Raw genomic sequence first — 14,856 nt, 5'->3', positions numbered from 1 at the left:
GTCTTGTCGGGTTGGCGCGATGGTTAAAGCGTTCGTTCTTCACACCGAAAACTAAGGTTCAAATCCCGACATAGACACAATATGCGAAGCCCATTTCTGGTGTCCCCTGCCGTGACATTATCAGAACATGCCGAATAAGTGTCGTAAAACCACTACTCACTGGCTCACCAGTCTGGTAACTCGAGCCCCTTTAATACTACCACACTTGGACCTGTACAGTCAAGTCATGCAACGATGTGTAGTTTTGAAAGATACCACTGAAATTCGGCAAGACAGAGCATACATGTATTTACCGATAGTTATTGATCTCTTCGTCCGGCTCTTTGTGATCCAAAGTCATAATCACAGGGTCGCTCATACAGAGATTTGTTTTCTTGCAAATCGATGGTAAATCGTCAGATTGTATTCCAATCGAAAACAGACGTCTGGAACAATGAGCGGAGGTACATACGAGCGACTTCGAAATGACCTCATAGGAACCCTGTCTCAATGTCGAGGTCATTTGTAGACAAAGTGGTCTGCCACAAGGGAAATCATGGACTTCTTGTCCAGAGGGGCTAATCATGCCCACGTGACTGTCCTATCAAAATTAGCATATGCACGAAAGGAATTTGTAAAGTACATTCAGGCAGTCAGTCAAAATGAAATGTACAAAATGAACGCCCACAACGACGACGACTGTGCGTCTGAAAAAAACAATCTCTGAGAAGTAATATAGCTTTCAAAATGACTATGGTTCTGAATCTGCCAATAGTCTCTGTAGCCTTCTTCCTAAAGAACATGGGCATCTTACTCTGACAAAAACCTGCAACGGCAGACCGGTCTACGTGCTGCTGCGCCCAAACTGCCGATCTAACGGCTACAGCATGATACAAATAAATACGTTAGAGAACGTAGATCTCTGCCCCGGGGTCGGTCCGGCCGCACTGTCCTCTACAGACGACCAGTAGGCACGTATATGGCTTCCGTGTGACTTGACAACACCCGCAAGGAACGAAAGAGGTCGTAGAAGGAGGGGCCATAGGCGCTGCTCAGAACAGCACTAGTTGCCATCAGCAAAGCCGAAAATGACAGACGCTCGTTTGACTGGTTTCAATTAAAACATGCGCGGACATAAGAACTGGACGGCGTGACTGTTAAACACTCATGTACCGTAGAATCCTGTAGATACATATAAGTAACCAAATATACAAGTCTTTCCTTACGAGGTTTCAGGCCCTCGGTTGATAAAGCGGTGACGGTCGGTCCAGTTTCACTGGACAACGTGGACAGCTATTGATGTTTCTTGTGATCAATCCATTACTCTGTGCTTTGAGGAAACGCCCCTTTCACATGATGTTTAATACAATGCTGATTCAGATACAACAGAGATAACGCTCCAATTAAATGAACAACACAAAACATGAATCACTATAAAATACCATGATGCTCGGCCAGCGTGCATTGCTCCACATTAGACTATGCTTCGTTACATCTACTTCGGTTGGTGATGCGATAAGAAATAACAACGAATCCTCTGAATAAATGTTATGAGACCAATTTATGTAAAAAATCCATAGAATCTCGGAAAGGAATCACAGTTGTTACATAAAGTACATGTTTGAGAACGTTCCAAATAGATTATGTATCATTCGGATAAATGGTTTCAAAAATATTTTTGTACGTTATTCATTAAGACTCCTATCTTAAAGATGTGTTTTTCATCGTCAATTCCGCCTCCGGTGGGATAGGATACTTTCACCTTTTGACGGTAAGGTATCATTGGTATCATCTTGTATCAATACCGTTTGACAGTCCTCATGAACGCGTGTTCATATATTCAGATTCTTACCTGGATTTAAGATATCTTATGATTTAAATAAAATAGCCTTGTCGCTGTATTTGCACATTTCGGCAAATTCGCCAAAGCAACCTTTCTTAACTTGTATGTTGCTTTACGCCACAATATTTCAGTAACTTGCATCAGGCGTAAACAGACCAGTAGTTGAAACACAGGCAACGATTCCTTCAGCCAGGCTTCCTTATCATGCAATCAGCACGCCGGACCAAGGTCCATTGTTATCGTCTTATGGTAAACAGTAGAATGTTTGGCTCTGCTTTTAGGACAGATCTCTAATGATTGTGGACATGGTTAATGCCCCCTTTATCTATTATTCCGAGCAGTGGTCGACTATTTCGAACAATCACAGCTATTAAGCAGCCTAAGACACAGACGTTGAGTCAAGTCATAAAACAACACTAATGAAAGCTCATGCGATGATACAGAAAGAATTATGACCCGAACAGAACAGAAAATACTTCTCTGATTAAAAGAAAATACATGTGTTGACATCGACTTCTGGGAGATCGCTTAGTATTTAGCGCATGTTTGCAAGCTGTTTCCAATCAAAACATATTTTTGTTGGGAAGAGATTGCTTTATTGAAGCTGGTGATTGATCCAGAGGCTGAGATTAATCCTGGTCCGAAATGACGAGAGTATCAGAGTGTACAAAGAACGTGTTTACTGCGACATTGGAACAATGAGCGTTGCTTGAACAATGAACAACGATGAAAACTGTATGCGGTCGAACCAATTGAGTCAATATATTCAAAAGATATATACTGTTGGATAAAATGATGGAACACCCATGAATCAAATACGAAGTTCAATCTGCAGTGTTTTAACGAGTTCTCTTTCTAGTAACATTTACAAGATCTACAAGTGCATGTTTTCTCTCCTTCTGCATTTTACATACAGGCTACTTTTTCCGATGTTGAACTTGTGAGTATGGCTTTACATCACCTTTAGTGATATTCCAGAAATGTGACGAAAAGGGAGACCGGATATGGGCTTCATACATTGCTCCCACGTTGAGAATCTTCCACTTTAAGCACAAAAGCTACTCCACAGTCTCCGATGTGAAGCTATATAATGTCTACATTTCGTTTGATTTTTCGATTTCATTTTTTAAAAAAAACAACAACAAAAAACATATAACGCGTATATGGATATACCAGGTGAGCTTTATACCTGACAAAAGATACTAAGCAAGCCTTACAATTTTAGATCAAGACGTCCTCCAACATCCTTTTTAAATTTTGGTAAAGTTTATTTCTTTGTCTCAGCCAAAAAGACACGAATAATATTTAACTTTGATGCTTTAACATAAGAAGGTGAAAGTCGGCATTCCTAAATGTCCTGACTACCATAGTCTGTCTAGATTGTGTCCTTGGTCCACCTTCGACACTACAGACAACAGCACACTGACATGACGCACAACAGCAAACAGCACGGTTACCAAGGAACATGACGCGCATTAACGTACCTCACGGTTGCCAACTGATATCACGGACAACAACAGACCGCAACGTTTACCAACTGACATCACGAACAACAGCACACCGCATGACTATCAACTGACAGCACAGACAACAGCCGCCTGCACGGCTACCAAATGACATCATGGACAACAGGAGACCGTACGGATAGCAACTCACATCACGCACACGAGCAGACTGCAACGTTTGTCAACCGACATCACAAACAACACCAGGCCACAAGGTTACCAACTAATATCACGAACAACAGCAGACTGCACTGTTACCAACTGACACCACGGACAACAGCAGACCACAACGTTTGCCAACTGACATCATGAACAACAGCAGACCGCACGGTTACCAGGTGACATCACGCACAACAGGAGACCACGCGGTTACACTGACATCACGCATTGGAGACCGCAACGTTTAGCAACTCACATCACGAAAACATCAGCAGGCCACACGGTTACTAACTGACACAAGGGACAACGTGGGACAAAGTGTCACCACAGGACATCACTAACAACAGCAGACTGTGTTACCAACTGACATCGCGCACGACAGCAGACTGTGTTACCAACTGATATCATGAGCGACAGCAGACTGTGTTACCAACTGATATCATGAGCGATAGCAGACTGTGTTACCAACTGATATCATGGGCGACAGCAGACAGAGTGTTACGAGTGCAGGCATTAATACATCTACTTCATCACAGTTCTGAGTCCGACATCAAGAGCCTTACTCGAGCGTCTGCAATCTCAGTATCTCAGCGTGCTCGCTCAACTCTGCCACAGAGGTAATCCTTTAGTCCACTTTAACTAAGTCTTGATAGGAGCTAGGGCTCTTTGACCTCAACTGTTTCATCGATTTTGGCCTTTTGAAGATATGTCTGGGCAATAACAACCAGGGTTTTGTTTTATTGAGCAAGGTTTTTCAATAACGGTAGTAACAGCTGCGGTAATCGTTTTGCGGGATCGTCACTTTTTCAGTTAGGAAAGAGGATCTTTTACCTCGACCATAATAAATCACGTCAATGGGACATTAAAAAGTATCCAAACACGATATTCCTTTTGAATCAAAACGGGGTATGAAGTTTTACGTTCAAAAAGTGCAATTCTGACTGATTGTTATTACAGTGTGGCACGAATTGGTTTCCACACATATAATATAAAGAGGGACAAAATGGATTGACGTTTCCGAAGGGGATTAGCAAGAGACAACTTCTTTAGTCAGCAAAAAGAATTAATGGCGTGATAACAAAGAGGGAATACTTCAAAAGGAACTGATTTTTAACTGACATCGCCGAAAACCTGAGAACCCACATGTCTTCTCATGTTTTTCTGTTTTGTGAGAAACTAATAAATCGTGACGTGATATTTTTTTGTATCTGACGTGCAATGAAATAGTCCACAGGTTTAATTCAACAAACAAGTATCAGTCTCTATGTATGATGTATTTGTTAAGTGGTTAAAGCGTTCACTCGTCACGCCAAAGACCCGGGCTTGATTCCCCACATGGGTACAGCGTGTGAAGCCCCCGCTGTGATACTGCTGGGTGGAATATTGCTTTACGTGGCGTAAAACAATACTTACTAACTCACACTAGATACAGAGCCAGATCTACGCTCCAATAAAGTAATTAACCATGCGATATTATATAGAAGGTCCAGGATAGGCCAATCGTAATATGACATGCTAGTGAATCAGTCTTGTCTTGTCAAGTCTTGACAAAACAGATTGTATAAATTAGAGATGGTTAAATAGGTGCTCAGAATAAATGCATGGGTAACGGAAAAGCATCGACACCAGGTGTTAGCCAAAAGGATAAGCTACATAGTTAATCAGATGATACATGTGATTCGAAACCAAGACCAACGAGTCCTAATTGTCTAGTACGAGACAAACTAACCAGAATATATACAGCACAATTTACATCAACAAAGTTACTACCTCGTACCGACGAAATTGCATTCGACCTTGAAATAGCTCGGCAAACATGTTTAATAAAATGCAAGTTGTAACTCGCGCATGTCGTGTGAGCGAAATGTGTTCTGTAATAGGAACGGGCGTTTTGTAATAGCAATGCGTCTCCTCAAGCTGGGAATACTGTTTACCGTGCCAGAAGCCGACCCATAACCGGAAATACCAGTGCGCATGTAATTATATTGTGAATGCTTTCCGGAGCCTTGACGGAAGCGATGACTCTGATCTGTCGGACTCGCTTCCATGCATAATTACAAAAACATACGATTTTCTTCTGAAACTTTTCAATCAACAGGCATTTCTTAGTTTAAAACAGAATTCACTTAATTGTGTCAAAATCCAGTATTAGGCTATGAGAATGGCAATTCACCAGAATCGTGCAGTTAACACACGAATAAATCCTTTATGATTTCCTCTATTAAGCGCCGTTCTCACTGTCACGTGACCAAGACAATGACAAATCAATGTCCCGGATGACGTTTTCTGGCACTACAGGATTATGGAAACACGTCTCCTAAGGCTGGACTGCTTTGCTGTTTTTTTTTCAATCTTAACATGAAAGTGGCCCTACAGGGCAAATGCAAATTTAGACAAGAAAATCAGTGGCCTGTCGTAATTTTAAAGGTTGAAAATTGAAATAGGTTTTAACGGCTTAGAATCAATATTGATCTATTGATAGTGTCCTGTTTCTGAAGACAGACCCACAAACTGATCTGCACGTGTCTTGCGTTAAAATGGCGGCTGTCTGATCTTTGAATCATTTTACATTAGCCTAAAAGAACGAGAAATACAGTAATTGTACGATAACACGAATGAATAATGCGCGTTGTGTGTGATGCAAAGCTCGCTGTCGTTTTGATGAAGCTAAATCAATGATCTCTATGAGGGCTTCATCAGTAAATTAGAATTAAGCTCTTCAAAACGTTTGAGTGATACGCGGAAACTTCCCTAATTACAAAGATCATATTTCTAGAAATTCCCAAATCGAAAGGTATGTTAGCATGAAAGGTAGTCTAGTATGGCAGTGATGGACGGATTGGGAACGCATTAGTTATTTGGAATAAGGTTGTCAATTTTGTTGACGTTCCTGATCTGTGTGTGTCATACCACCTCGATTTCTCAAACAATCATTCACTCGAAAGGTATGTTGTGTAATGAGTCGACACATGGCGACTTGACAAAGCATATACCACCATTCTTGAGGTGCTTGTAGAACTTAATCCAGCGTTTTCATCGGCTTGTGACGTTGGCGCTCACTCTCTGTGTTGTAGAAAACGTGTTGAATGGGGAACGGCCTTGCTTTAAACTTTTGCATTCCATGGATGCTATGCTGCTTGGGCTGGTTATGAACTTTGATGACATTGAGACAAAACGTCATTTCAAATTCTCGCGAATGGAGCAACAAAATGTGTCAGTGTTTCTCCGGACAGTACTGTCCACTGTCCAACATTCCGATGAATTTCACTTTACAGAAAATAGTAAATCGAATAAAGTGAAATTATGATTGCGAATCCTCATAATTTTACCATGGCAACTGCACATTTAAGTCTCAGAATTTTATTCAACTTAAGCTTAGTTGTTTAACGAACGATCATAATTTCCAACCGCTATTACTGGTTTGTATTACAAGTGGGTAAGCGCAGTGAAACAAATGCGGCGTTATGAGTGGTGAGCGTTAACTTAGACCAACTCTACTTGTTCTCGGTGTTTCATTTAATGTACGTGCCCCCTTGTAATGCAGATTACAAAGTTCCCACGTAGCCAGAGATACCAACCTATTTTGGACCTACGTGTAATACTGGACGTCAAAATGTGTAATGTAGACCTCCCAAAGTGGTACTTGTCTTCCAGTCGCTTCAATATCGAGCACGTTTTCACAAGAGGAATATTCTAGACAGAATACACGTCACCAATCTTTATGAAACTCAATGCATAAAAAAATCCTTAGTTAGGTGTCACAAGATTCTTTAATTCCTTACAAATTAATCGGAATGAGAGCGATTCCAAGAATAAGCGATTTCTATCGGTGTAAGGCATTTGTTAACCCCTGCATTAGTGCGTTACGAAACACTTCCTTGTGAAATTTTATCCACTTTATTGATTTTCTTTTTCCACTAAAACCTGTAGAAAAGCCTATTTTTTGCATATTAAGTATAATGGTGAAATTAATTGGTCAAAATAGTAATAATTACGCCAAAAGCGTAAGGGTTGCATCTCTGCGTAGCCTATACCGGTCACGTCTGTTGTACTGGCACAACTTGTGGGCTTCGATCTCTAGTCGTCTGTCCCGTAACTGGTACTTCAGTACCCTGAAGAAAGTTTGCAACTATTTGGTTCACCGTTTGAGCTCCATTTCGTAGTGTCTTGGTTTGCATCGCTTGTCGTTGACACGGACCGGAATACCCTGAATAGGGCCAGACATCAACAGACACATTAACACAGACATTAAGGCAATGGACACTGCAGGCTCATCACTGTCAGTTTTCAGCATCCCAACAGTCCGAATCAAAGACATCACACGCAGCATTACTTGTTCTTTTGCACGAACAAATGAGCGAAAATAATCATTCAGAACTGAAAGATATGCAGAATCCTTCAGAAATTGCAGAAACATCATCCATTAATTGACATGTGTGGCTCCACTGTAAGTGTCACGCCCAACGGTATATGTTTTGATATGCAATGTAACATAGCGTTCTTGCTCAGGTGTTTTGTTGGAAACTCTCTTCCTTGTTCCAATCTTTTGTGTCTCAATAGGAGATTTTTAAAAAAGTATTCTCTGAATATATCAACTTTTCATTTATTTACGCTAAAATATGTCATTGCGTTGGTTGACCTTTCTAACCTTTGTCCTCTAACCCATTTATTAGTAGCACCTTGTGGACTCATGTATATAAAAAGTTAAATTTGTCTCACCATGAGATTCTATAAATTGTTCACGGAAAATTTCGATTTTTGCTCTCCAAAACTGGACTTACAGCATCATATTTCAAGGGAGAACTTTTTAGTATTCATTACTTATTTATAACCTTAAAGCTGCTGTGAAAATACTCAAATACTTTGTGTATGTTTTAGGTTTTTTCAGGTTTTGTCACACTTTTACCTTACTATTGGCATCACCATGTATATTTGGGTACCCACAATGGGTACACAAATATGTCGTCTTGATGTAAACAGCCGTGTAAGTCTTACAGTATTCTACTCTAAATTAGTTGTCTTCCAGTATGCTTCGTTTGCTGATGAGAATACAACGATTACAAATCATATGACTTCAAAATCACACACACGGTGTACAATTTTTAGCCGAGACACCGTCACACACAGTCCCTCCTCCAAACAGACCCCCTTCCCCACTTCCCCTTCTGCCCTTTCCTCCGGGCCTAAAGCTGGACATGCCATCGCTGGCGACCAGTCAGACCGGATTTCCTTTATGATCTCTACTGGATCAGAAGCATCAGGATTAAAGGAATTGTTACGTATGGCATTGTTCCCAGAACAGCTTGCAAAATAAGTAGATAATGTTTCAGTCTAGACTCATGCCAGTCTGTCTCTTTGCTGTTAATGCGAAGACATTGACGTCATAGCTGTTCTATTTCAGGCAATATTGAAACACATATGATATGATATCACTTACAGTCAAATATATTTACACACAGGTCTTCTTACTGATTTTGTTAACAATTCTCAAAATGGACAGTTATTAAGTGTAGTTTTCTATTCTTTAAATGTATAGATAAGATATATGTGTAAGATAAAGAAAAACATAGCTCACAAGGCTAGAATATGACGTCATGACGTCATGACGTCTTTGAGAAGCATTTAGTTTGCCGCGAGGGACAAACAAATGGGCTTCATACATTGTGCCCATGTTGGGAATCGAACCCGGGCCTTCGGCGTGGCGAGCGAACGCTTTATCCACTAGGTTACCCCCACAGCCCAAGACGCATTTTGAAGTTGGTGTAGTCCGAGAGGATACGACATACGGACGAACATATTTTTGTTTTGTGACACGTCACTCCTTCATTGTAACAAAGTTGTTTCCATTTGATGTCACCACTTGTTTATAATAAGGGTCACATTTAACTACCGTTATGTCATGATAAGGAAAAGGTTGTGCTTGATGGCATTTGCTGGTGTACTACGGCGGCGTATTAGGGCCACGGTGAAAAAAATTTTTGGTGTCACTATCTCCTACGTAGGACTTAGTATCTCCTACGTAGGACTAATTATCACCTACGTAGGACTTAGTATCTCCTACGTAGGACTTATTATCACCTACGTAGGACTTACTATCACCTACGTAGGACTTACTATCACCTACGTGGTAAATAGTATCTCCTACGTAGGACTTATTATACCCTATGTAGGACTTATTATCACCTACGTAGAACTTACTAACTCCTACTAAGTGATGATACTAAGTGATTACTACTACTACGTAGGTGATATTAAGTCCTACGTAGGAGATAGTAAGTCCTACGTAGGTGATAGTAAGTCCTACGTAGATGATAATAAGTCCTACGTAGGAGATATTAAGTCCTACGTTGGAGATACTAAGTCCTACGTTGGAGATACTAAGTCCTACGTAGGAGATAGTAAGTCCTACTTAGGTGATATTAAGTCCTACGTAGGTGATAATAAGTCCTACGTAGGAGATAGTAAGTCCTACGTAGGAGATGTTAAGACATAAGTCCTACGTAGGAGATACTAAGTAGTAAGTCCTACGTAGGAGATACTTAGTCCTACGTAGGAGATAGTGACACCAAAACAATTTTTCACCGTGGCCCTAATACGCTTCCGTAGTGTACTGACAATTCAAATACTCTTCATCTTAAAAGTACAATGAATCGATCTATTCGAAAATCGTAATTAATGATAACATGAAATACAATATCGAAAAACGAAAGTTATAAAATCATGGATAAAGAAAATAGAATATTGAATTATAGTTCAATGAAGGCAATATGAATAGTAATAAACAGAGGTGAGGTGAGGTGAAATGTGGTTTAACGTCGCGCTTAAGAATATTTCGCGCATGTGACGAGGTGCATGCGCGTGTATGTGACTGTTTGTACATACATATCTTGTACTAACTCAGACTTAAACTGGTTTTATATTGCTAGCCCACTGAGATACCATGCCGTAGTTAAGCATAAATAATACCACTCAGACAGATTATACTGACTCCGAGCCTTGTTGTACCCATTAATGCTGAGCGTCAGGCAGGAACCAACAAGTAATATATTTTAACGTCTTTTGGCAGGACGCGTCCGAAGGTAGAAACTGCGAATTTCCTGTGGACGAACGCTCAAAAAAAATTAAAGAAAACAGACTTTGAAATCAATATGAATTCAACATAAGTTATCTTGTAGGTGTACTCACTCATTGATAATGGGATATGTGATAGCTAGGAGGTTATACGTCTGAAGCGGGAGCCAGCATAACACAAACAGGCACACCACAATGATCAGCATCTTCACCACCTGAAACAAAGGGAGACAACAATCAGACCCTAGAGGACATAACTCCAATAGGTTCGTTACATATTTTATGTTTTGTTTGTTTTCAACGCCAGACTTAGCAACATTCCAGCCATATGACGGCGGTTTGTAGTCGTATTTGGAAAACGAAATTGGAAAACGATGACATGCCAAGTACAAAGTCCACCCGGTCCCTTTAGTCACCGCTCACAACTACAGACTTTGCAAGGATTACAGATTAAATATGCGTAACAGTAAAATATATGATGATGCACGAAAGGTAGGTATTTCATAAATATAGGTGGCATTTTAATCTTCTGTAATGGTTTGAATGGTTTAATGATAATAAAAATATATTACATTTTGTGAATACCAAAGGTGTGTTTAATTGCTGTTCACACCAGCCATTGTATTTTTGTAAGCTAAAGCCTTATGTGTATGCATAAGCGTAATTATATATTGTACCTAGTTCAGCTTTATATTTTAAGAGCTAATATTTACTTACTTTTACATTTATCGCTTTATGGAATAGAGTTTTATCTTTGTGTACACTTTCCGGAACTGTCTGTTATAACTCCTCATAGGAGTGCCTCAACTTTTATTTCATATTGATTTCATATCATTTATTTCACTTGTATAAACAATCTCTCTATCTACGAAATGACAACACCAGGTCCTGATCGTCACATGGGTTACTAAAAACCACGGGCCCAGTGGTGCCAGCAGGTGGGGGTAATTCTTTTTGCGAAACCTATAGTGATCTGAAGACCACGGGCCCAGTGGTGCCAGCAGGCGGGGGTAATTATTTTTGTTAAACCCATAGTGAGCTGAAGACCACGTGTCCAATGGTGCCAGTGAATGGATGATAGTCAGCACAGCAATATTATACCGAGGATATGAGAAATGGACAGCATACATTGCAACCAAATGGGGAATGGAAACCGGGTTTGTCGTGACAAGTCAACGCTTTAACCACTTGGCTAACCAATCTCCCAAGTTCTGTAAGTACCCGGGTTCGTTAACACAACTGGAATTTTGCCCAAACTTAAATGAAATGAAATTACAAGCTAAGATATCTCCCGACTGAGTTCATACAGGGCCATAACATTAATTTACATATATTTAAGTATTGTCTAACATAGAGCACTGTCGGCCTCAGCGACATTTAAGCAATCTTTATGTAGTCAGTCAGTCTCCCTGTATGCTCAACACAAAAAATAACTTCAGAGTGAGTTTAATTCCCTCTGACACCGAGGTCAATGTGGACAAGTTTCAAATTTGAAAATATTATTAAAAGTCTGGATCTTCGACAGTCTGTGGATTCTTCGTTTTTTATGTACACAGTGAATGGCCCGATTTCAGATTGGTTATTACAAATTGCCACAGATATGGACTGTACAAACCTGGTGGAACATTGAGGAAATTTGGTGAGATTGTTTTCCGTTCTGATTCTTCAGATGGGCAGAAAGTGAAAAATATTGATTTTCTTGAGACCATCATATTAGAAACGATATCTTGTCATCTGACAAAAATAATAAAAATTTCGATTTGAAAGCAGTCTCACAATCACCTTCTGTTCAAGAAGCAGTAACCAATATTTGTGATGCAAACACATTGTCAAGAAACTTGGTAATGGAGAAACGAAGTCCTTAATAAATAATAAATATATTGCTGGCATCATAATGCTGTCTGTGCTCTACAAAATGAAATCACGTTAATGTTTATTGTGAAAACTTATGCCTAGAAATTGATCGTGAAAGGCTACCTTTTACAAGAAAAACCGTGGTATTGGAATCCATACTTCTATGGTAGAAATGTCAGAAAAAATATAATTATATGTAAACACGAATACAACTTAAAATGTGCCTTTAGGGATATTCTGTACAACTACTCCGGGAAGTTGACGAAATAATGAATTCAACAAATAACTGGGTTTAATGCTCTCAAAGGGGCAGCGTCACCAAGCCTTGTCGTGATCGATGATATCACAAAACATTCAAGAGCACTGCCTTCTGCTTGTAGCAGAAATTGTGGCTGTGGAACAGAATCTGTAGCTTTCATTTCCACCAAACGATAAACGTTTAACTTGGTTCCAGTTAGAGAATGCATAACTAAACTAATGTCTCAAGTCAATAGTTGAAGCACCAGTTTAAACAGACAGCTACCCGTAAAGATCCGGGTTAGAATCAGTAAACCATGGTTGGCATAAAAGGCGACTAACGGGTTCGGGTGGTCAGACTCGCTGACCGAGTTGACACATGTCATCGTATCCCAGCTAATCACTGGATTGTCTGGTCCAATCAAGAACCTATCATTTACAGGCCGCCGCCATATGACTAGAATATTGCTGAGTGCGGATTAAAACTAAACTCACTCACTTATACAGTTAGATCATGAGAGTCAGGTTCCGGGGGACGTTTCATGCACAAATAGGACATTTTATTAAGAACTATAATAATTACATGGACATATAGTATACTGAAGTATACATAGTATACAATGGTCATCCGAATGAATACTTTCATGGACCGTCTTCTTCGTAACAACTCCAGGTGAAACTAATGGTACTGTTGCGTCTAAAGGACAATATAGTCTGTTTGTAGTGAACACTTACCGATGAAGTTCACTTTAAACGAAAAAGGGATCAAGATCGGTCGGTGCCTTTAATGATTTGATTTTATTATTCTATTTCATAGTTTGATCAACAGAGTTCACATATTCACATATTAATATTAATCTATTTGTACATACTTAACATGTAATTAATTTTCATTAGTTCTAGTTCAAAAACAGCTTCCAATTTTCGAGAGAGAAGGCATCTTTACTCTAAGCACCGTGACACATACTGATAAAGGACGCAGAACGTGTATTCATGTATTCATTTCGCTCTTCTAGATGTCTGTCAGGTTATTAAAGACTAGAAAAAGTAAAACAACCCTTGAAACCGAATATCAAAGAACCAACGCCCTGTCTTATCAACCCATCAACATCAGAGAAGCAAAAACCTCACATCACAGTTTGGTTCCAAGTACATGTGTTGGACTGCTGCTGTCGAGAAAAGTTTGTTGCGAGTCTGTAAACAAGCTAAACTAAGTTAATTCAAACGGTTTGCGCGAACAAAAAGTGAAACCAGGTGTTATAAAAACATGCATAAGTGTTTCTTAAAAGTAAAATTTGACTGATGTAATAAACTTTAAAGTAAAATAATTTACACAAACCTCGAAGCTGATAGTGTTTATTGATTACCCAGACATATTCAAAGATCTTATTTTTTACAGTCAGCTCTCAAAGTACAGACGTGGTTTGACTCAAAATACTTATAGGTTGAGAAAGCGGGATAAACAAGCCGAACAGATCCAAGGGACTCCTACCGCTCGATTTTAGCACCGGTGTCCGTAATAATCCATATTAGAAATGGTCTTCCGCGACCCAAGCTTACATTAAGACACGACTAACGGAATCAGGTGCACGTGGTCAGACTCGGTGACTTGTTTGATATAGGTCATCGTATCCCAGTTCCGTGGATCGATGATCATGATGTTAATCACCGACTTGTGTGGTCCAGACAGCTGAAATACTCCTGAGTGTCGCGTTAAGTAACTGATCGTTTCACTCTATTTGTCACTGAAGCTGCCTCTGTCTTTACCTACTGTTACTGACAGTGTCACTAGAACTGACACTGTCACTAATTACGTTGTTAAAATGCCTCGAAGCATGCATCACAATGTCATTAATAGTGACACTGTAACTAACACTGCCACAGACATTGTCGCTTACACTGTTTATATCCCTGCCATCTTACAATCTGTAATCAGTTGAAAAGCGATGACAGGACCATAAGGAAACCTTCAGAATATCCGATAATGCACGTTCCATGCGAGTGAGTGAGTGAATTTAGTTTTACGCCGCGTTTACCAACATTCCTGCAACATCACGTCGGAGGAAACCAGGAATGGGCTTCACACATTGTACCCACGTGGGGAATCGAACCCGGGCCTTCGAGACTAGCAAACACTTTAACCATCCGTCTACCCCACTGCCCCGTTCCATGCGAGAATTTCACGGAGAAGCAACCGTCTCTATTTCG

General features: G+C 40.0%; 1 protein-coding gene across 1 annotated transcript in view; it reads right to left on the bottom strand.

Annotated features, from left to right (window-relative positions):
* The window catches only part of LOC137272494 (tachykinin-like peptides receptor 99D), a 122,254-nt gene that overhangs the window by 17,250 nt on the left and 90,148 nt on the right, over positions 1-14,856 (bottom strand). Inside the window, exon 2 of the mRNA XM_067804878.1 lies at positions 10,672-10,772. Coding sequence (XP_067660979.1) covers positions 10,672-10,772 — 101 coding nt within the window. The remainder of the gene's footprint in view (positions 1-10,671; positions 10,773-14,856) is intronic.

This window comes from Haliotis asinina, chromosome 2, assembly GCF_037392515.1.
Source record: "Haliotis asinina isolate JCU_RB_2024 chromosome 2, JCU_Hal_asi_v2, whole genome shotgun sequence".
Taxonomy (NCBI): domain Eukaryota; kingdom Metazoa; phylum Mollusca; class Gastropoda; order Lepetellida; family Haliotidae; genus Haliotis; species Haliotis asinina.
This window is presented reverse-complemented; position numbering and strand designations above follow the sequence as displayed.